The sequence below is a fragment of the Vigna unguiculata genome, chromosome 4, assembly GCF_037176805.1.
Source record: "Vigna unguiculata cultivar grain cowpea cultivar isolate G323 ecotype 2 chromosome 4, ASM3717680v1, whole genome shotgun sequence".
In the NCBI taxonomy this organism is placed as follows: domain Eukaryota; kingdom Viridiplantae; phylum Streptophyta; class Magnoliopsida; order Fabales; family Fabaceae; genus Vigna; species Vigna unguiculata.
The window spans coordinates 22,617,872-22,625,623 of NC_140795.1; the positions used below are offsets into that span (position 1 = coordinate 22,617,872).

A 7,752-nucleotide genomic window follows, 5' to 3' on the forward strand; every position below is an offset into this window, starting at 1 on the left:
TGGGGTTAAATGTAGTCAGACTTGGCCGTGCGGTTTTTTTGGTCCACTTAGGTGCAATACAAAATTTATAAATGTTATGAATTGTACCCGTATAACGGATAGTTGCACGTAAATAAATACCGATACAATACGAATATTTATCCAGGGTACGAAAGAGTTACTATATGTAATTTATCCACCCCATTAATATAAAACGAATATTTATCCGTTTGCTTGTAATTATGTCTTGATAGTATGCAATGGGTTTGTAATGCAGGAAGAAGATGCACCGGTAATAATCCATTTGAACTACCACTATTTTCTGAACATACACAATCAGAACTTGTAACTCGAAAAAAATAATATAAGTAATTTCACAAGTAGCTTTTAAGTACAAATTTTATAGCAGTTTAGGTAGGATTAAATACAGACATATCGGTAGGATAGGTAGTAACTACGGATATATTGGGAGGTAGATAATTAATTACTTACGAACATATTATTAAATTTACATTAATTTTATTTTCTTTAAATATTTATATTATTTTTTTAATCTTTAGTATCTATTTATCTAATACTAATTTAAATAAATATAAATATTAAAAATCAATAAAATTAATGTTTGTTAAATCGACATTATATTCATTTATTTTAGTATTATTTTGTTTTGTTTAGAAATAATTTCTTCTTAATCGACACTAACAAAAATAATAATTTAATAAAAATAATTTTGTGTTTTTTTAATTTTTGTTTTAAAAGATTAATTTAATGTCAGTTAAGTCGTGTCTAAGTTGACACTAATCAAACATTAATATAATACTTATTTATTAAAATACTAAAAATATCTTTATTCTTTTTACTTTTATTTAAATTAATTATTTATGTCATATTAATGTTTGACTAAGTTATAATGTTGTTAAAGTTGCTATTTAGCCGACACTAATATTTAGAAATTAAATTGTTGTTTTTTTAATAATTAAACACGATCTAAACTACTGGTGTAAATAACTCTTAGACTCAAACACACATTTCATCAGTCATATTCTTTGGCATTATGAAATTCGAATGTTTATATATATATATATATATATATATATATATATATATATATATATATATATATATATATATATATATATATATATATATTTTCAGCCCTAAAATTGTACATAAACCCCTTATTTATATAAATGATTGTAGATTATTACTTCAATCATTATAATATGAACTATTGATTCATTTTCATTCATTCATTCTTGGTCCACGAATATGTGGCTACAAAGTGGTTATTTTTTAAGTCAAACTAATTGTCTTCTTGGTAAGTCATATTTGGATATCTCTACAATTTGTTTTTTCAAATTAATAATCTTTTTTATTCCCTTCTTCAATTTACTGAAACTTCATTCAGAAGACTTTTTTTTTTTCTATATTAAGAATCATTACTTCCTTTCTAGATAAATCGATCAACCGTATCTTAACTTTCATTTCTTAAATTAATCTCTTTTTCTAAATTGAAAATCAATAACTTTTAATTATTAACTTTCATCTTAATATTATTTTAAAATGGATGCTCACTCATATGGTTTAACTTCAATAGTTTTATTTCCATCAATTACAGTACCTCAACAATTTAATGCACTATTTGCAAGCTTGAAAGAGTATATACGGTGTCCTGTATTAAGAATCTGTAGAACCTTTTTTTTTCCTTGAACTTTAAGTGGAATTTGATTTTGGATCCTATTTTTAATTTGAAGAATTTAGTATTTCAATTTTTAATAGTTATTGGTCTCCCTTTTTTTGTTTTTAGCAGCATTTATAAGGTATCATCAAAAGAAAAAAGAAGCTATACTCGCATGTTTTTAAAAGTTCTAAAATTAAATTTACAAAGTTAAAAGTATAAAGACTACATGAAGTTTGACTAAAAGCTCGGGAACCAAAACACATTTTTCTTTAAATAGTAAGTGCTACCAATATACTCTTGAATATATTAATTCTAAATGCTTTTCATTATTTAATAAAAATTATGTTGAAAGTTACAAAATCATAAAGAGTCGAAAAGTGATTGAAAACTACATAACAATTAAAAATAAACAAATATACATATTAAGGTAAAAAACAAAAGTGCTTTTTGAGAGATAGTCAAGAATCATTTTTTTTAAATTAGCTGTTAAATAAAAATGAAATTGAAAAATATAATGTAAAACTTAAAAATAATTCCAGATGTTTGATGTATAAAATTAGGATAAGACATATTAACAAGAGTAATAACAATTAACTCCTAAAGTCTATTCCAATGTGAAAACCTTGTTTGCCTTTCTTTGCAAATGAGTCAACCCCTGTTCTCATTTCCTAATGTCATCTTTCCTTACTTAAAAAAAACAAAGATTTTTTTAATGTCATTATTGAATAATAGGTCTTAAATGTGTTTTAAAAAAATATATTAATGAGTGTGACGTTTTAACATTTGAGTTTGTATCCAACTTGATCTTTCATTTTGTATTGTGCATTGTGAAATGTGAATTATGATTACCATATTACTACAAATGGAAGGTTAAAGAAATAGGTGAAGAGACACTTACAAGCCATTTTTGGATGGCATTGGAAAGCCATAAGAAGAAATATCACACACTTTATTTATCTAGTTAGGTGTGGTGCTCCTTTCCATTGAGAAATCCAATCCCCTCACAGCAAAAAAAAAAAGGTTTGCTCTTTATAAAATTAGTATATTTTTATTTTATATCCTATAAATTCTTTTTATTTCCTTTAATCTGTGCAATATTTGAAATACTTATTATAAAATGTTTGGATTGTAATTTAGGTATTTTCTTTAGTTTTTATTTTTCAAAAACTTTGATTAACTATTTTTGATTCTTAATATTCATTTTAAGATAAATAAATAAAAATTTGTTTTATAAATTTTAAGAATACTTCTAGGTAGGGATGTCAAAAGAATCCATATTTAGAGATATCCGCAAATAAAACATATAATGAATAGGAATTGAATATTGTAAATGGATACCGCAAGTAATGGATACGAGTATTTTATACTCGCATGTTAACGGGACGGGTATGAATATTTTAGTATCTATACCCGTAGATACACGTATCCACTATACTATAATTTAAATAAAAAACATGATTAAAATATTAACACATTGATTTTGAAGGGGTTATTTTTTATTAGTGAGTTTTAAAAAATTCTTCATTTCTTTTAAACTGTTATTCTACACTATTTAAATGGATTTTTTGGACTTTTTTTGAAATTTATAAATGTTATGTATTATATTTTATTTAAATTTATGATTAAAATATGTTGTTAAATATTTTATTTTATTTTTCTTGTAAATACTTGCATGGATAGTTGCACGGATATGAGAATGAGTACGGAACAAATATTTATTCAACATACAAGATACGGGAGAGTTAGAACTCATACCATTCCCATTCCGTTGACATCCTACTTCTAATTTTAGAAATATATTATATATCAGAACACTAATATGCATTACTATTTCTTTCAACATGTAAACAGTTAAATAAAATTATATTAAACATTAGATCTAAGATAGGTAATTTTCTTTCATTAAGAAAATATGCATAAATATAGAAGTATTTAGGATATTTCAAGTGATATAACAAGTTAGATTAGTGAATTAAAACCCCTAATGAAGAACCACAAAGAAGATAATTTGAAAGGTTTCTTAAGTATGTTGATTGCAAAGGAAGAGTTGGAAGAAAGCTAGAAATGTAGAAATTTAGAAAAAGCCATAGCAATTAAAGAAGTATTAAAAGGGTAATTAATGGTGTGATGAAAATTAAGAAGTTAATGAGAGAAGGAATTGGCTAAGGCAAGTACTGAAAGTGAGATCCAAGTGCAGATTCTGGAACCGTACGATGCATGTATATAATATAGTTTCTTTTCCCAGGTTGTGAGGTACAAAAGAAATCCAAAGAGCTTAGGTTATGAAAGAGGACCGAGAAGCCATCCATGACTCTGTGTAAACACCAACTACAGGTTACTGAATATACAAACTGATAAGAGGGCAGGGATGACCCCCACTCTCAAACTGCAAACCATAGCAATGTTGTCAGAGATTGGATGAGTTTTCCGGGCTGAAAATGACACTAGCAGGTACGGTTCACTCCAATGAACCCTAATTTTTGTAATTACCATTTTGTCTTTTTTGCTCAGTCGGTAGCTAGTACTTTTTCCAAACATTTTTAATTCAGAATCAACCCCTTTTCGCCACTCTTTCACTTAACATTATTCACTCTTTCGATACTAAATCAAAATATCTGCTTTTTCTACATACATCTCCATTCTCATCATTCTAATAATTTAAAACATTTATATTGTGACAATGTCTGAAGACTCTGTATTTTTCAAAAATTATTATGGACTGTGGAATGTTTTCATTAATATTCAGAATGGAAACTGCATGTTTTGTATATAAGGAAAGGAAGAGAGAGAGAGAGATAGAAATTGATCTCTTGATTTTCTTCGTGATTGATTGATTAATTGGTTACTACTATTTACTATCTTACCTTCCTCGTTGCGGAGTATCAAAACTTTTTTGTACAGAATAAACAGTGAACCGTGTTTGCACCGTTTCACTTCCACCCTCCTTTTAGAACCCTTGGGTTAAAAAGTTGAAGCCTCACGATAGGAAAAAAAAAATAAAAAACCCCAATTTTCCCTAGTTAATTTCTACAGCAATGTGTGATGAATTTTTCACCAGGAACCCCAATTTTGGTTGCTCAAAAATTAAGCATGAAAAATTTGAAATTAACACATCAGAGATTACGTCGACCTACTTTTAACCCCTTTGTCTTCAAATTCTGTGAGGGCTAAGCAGAACCCTAACCCTAACGGCACCAGAGACAATCACAGGGAAAAAACACACATATTAACGGGTTCAAAAGTTCAATGATTTGACCCTGCTCTGCTTACGTTGCTTCGACATAATGAGGCAAAAAACCCACAAATTATGTGTCTTGTACTCGGTTTACTTACACTATTACTGTCTTATTCTCTCTTTCTTTTCTTTTTTTTTTCTCTCTCTCTCACTCAAACTCACACACACACACAACACTCTTTCTCTCTCTTCCTCGCTGCCAAAGAACCAGGTCCAGCAGATAATCCATTCACATAACAATAGACACTATGCAAGCAAAGCAAATCCAAGTTCCATCATTGGCCTAATTGAAGACCACTTCTTCTTAACCATTTCTCTAAGCACTATTTTTTCTTTTTGTTCTGGGATGGGTTATAGTGTTAGCATGAGTCATAACTAGTCTCTATCTCTATCCCTTCTCTGAACCCTTTATATTAAAGGGTGTGTTGGGGCATCACTTTGGACCATTAAGTTGGGAGCTGAGGGTTAAAACCAGTTCATTGTTCGGAGGAAGATAGACATACACTTCTTCAAGAGCTAGGGTTTTTGTCCCCTCTCTCAAACTCATTAATTGAAAAGAGAGAAAAAAGAAAAATCTTCAAATGTTCCCTTACAGTTCCACCCCCTACCCTTCCTTCCCTTCATCATCTTCTTCATTCCATCCTTTTCCTTTCCTCAACCTTGAGAATGCTTCTGCAAGCAACACCCTTCTTCACGATCCACTTTCTGTGCCTTACTTACCAACTCATCACAACCCTCCAAACCTCCAAGAAGCACTGAGCAATTTGCCAGTCACAGATCATAACTGTGGTGGTGGAGGTTCTGCAATGACCAAACCTGACCCAAGTGGTGGTGGTGCTCCTCACTATGGCCTTTCTTGTTTCCTCACAAAGAAGCCAGCTAAGAAAGACAGGCACAGCAAGATTTACACCTCTCAGGGGTTGAGGGACCGGAGGGTGAGGTTGTCCATTGAGATTGCTCGCAAGTTCTTTGATCTTCAAGACATGCTAGGGTTTGACAAAGCCAGCAACACCCTTGAGTGGCTCTTCAACAAGTCCAAGAGAGCAATTAAGGAGCTGGCAAGGAGCAAGAACAGCAACAACAGTGAAGAAGGAGCCAAGAGCTTCTCTTCTTCATCTGAGTGTGATGATGACTGTGAAGTGGTTTCTGAGATCAAGCAGAAGCACCAACTCATCACTGCTGACGCTGCTGCTCCAAACAACCTTCAACAAGGGTTAGATTCAAGCGATAACAAGTCACCGACATTGCTGGCTGCAAGGGAGAGGATGAAGTTGAAAAGGGCACAGAAGGAACCTGCAAAGATGAAGGAGTCAAGGGAGAAAGCAAGAGCAAGAGCAAGGGAAAGGACTTGTAACAAGATTATGTGCAATGTTAATTCCAACACAGGGAGGGTGCAACAAGACCTGAAGAAAAAGTGCCCTGCAATTGAAAACAACCACTCTCACCACCTTGTGGGAGGTGAAGGACCTAGAGATGACTTCAACGTTATCGAGGAATCAATTGTGATCAAGAGAAAGTTGAAGCCATCATTGATGTCCTCTTCTCATCACCATCACCAAAACCTTATGATCCCTAAGGAACCACCATGTTTCAGCAACAACAACAGTGAGTACCACCCTTTCTCCAATTTATCTCCAAATTGGGATGCTAATGGATCCACTGGGCGCTCCAACTTCTGTGCCATAGCTAGCATGAATCTATCCACAGGTATGTGTGGTTGTTGTGTGTTTCATGAAAATGATACTAGTACTAACTAAGCTCTCTTCTAGAAACCTTCTATTTTGATGATATTCATAGTTGTGTAAGTCTTCAATTTTCAGGGCTTCAAATCTTCGGAAAGTCTTGGGAGGAGTGCACCAATCCACGTTTACACTAGATTGTATGTGTGTGTGTGTGTTAGCTTTTCCTTTTCCTTTTGTATTTTTCAGTATCATCTGATTCTAATGAAACTCTTCTAGCTGTTTGCCAAGGAATCATATGAAGGCAACTTTCTGTGTTTTCAACCAGTAACTTTTCTGTCCTATATTCCCTTTCCACAAAATGTTTGTACCTCATCTTCTTTTCCTCATCATCACCCAATGGCGTGTGACAGTTGGCACAAAGGTTGCTGCTGCGTGTATCGGTTTCTGACCAATATTTAAACTGTCCTTCGCATTGCATAATGCCAATTAGTTATCAAGAAACTGTTCCTTCCTGCAGATTTTAAATATTTATATATTTGGTTAAGATCGTTCAACAGTGACTAATATTTATATATTCCTTTGTTATTAAAACATTTCAAGAAGTTGAAGTTGATTATATATACCTTCCTGCAAGAGAGGATGGTACAAAACAAATCTCAAGGTTTTTTCGCTTCCGATTCTTGTCAAGATATTGATGTAGCATACATTACTAATCACTAAGTGTCAGTACAAAAAAGAGCTCATTAATATACTAGTTTTCTTAGAGATTTCATGTAGATGCCGAAGAATAGGAGTCAACCACGTTAAATTTTACATCATTCAAGACTGTCAAAATCATAGAGAAATTCTGAACAAGTAATGGGTGTTTTTTTTTTTGTGTATCTTTGACAGTATGATTTGCTTTCTCTCAAACATTTTTTCTTTTTCTTTTAGCTATTTCAAGTTAAAATAGTCTGATTCTTTTGTCTCAATCGTTTGGTGTAATATATTAGTTAATTTTCTAAATGCATGACAGATTGAAGTATCAGCTATATAAATAAGTATGGGAATGGACACAGGTATTTATACTCGTATGTACCATTATTAATATCGCAATGATCATGTACTTCATGTTTATGTCTATTTGATGCACTTATGCAGTTACATATTTTAAACTATATGTTTCTGATGACTTT

General features: G+C 31.5%; 1 protein-coding gene across 1 annotated transcript; it reads left to right on the forward strand.

The window, feature by feature from the left end:
• The first annotated feature begins 4,772 nt into the window (after positions 1 to 4,772).
• On the forward strand, positions 4,773 to 7,131 carry LOC114181728 (uncharacterized). Its single transcript, XM_028068263.2, has 2 exons — positions 4,773 to 6,602; positions 6,716 to 7,131. Exons 1-2 carry the CDS (start codon positions 5,477 to 5,479, stop codon positions 6,769 to 6,771), a joined length of 1,182 nt encoding a protein of 393 aa, XP_027924064.1. The 5' UTR covers positions 4,773 to 5,476; the 3' UTR covers positions 6,772 to 7,131.
• Positions 7,132 to 7,752: the final 621 nt, after the last annotated feature.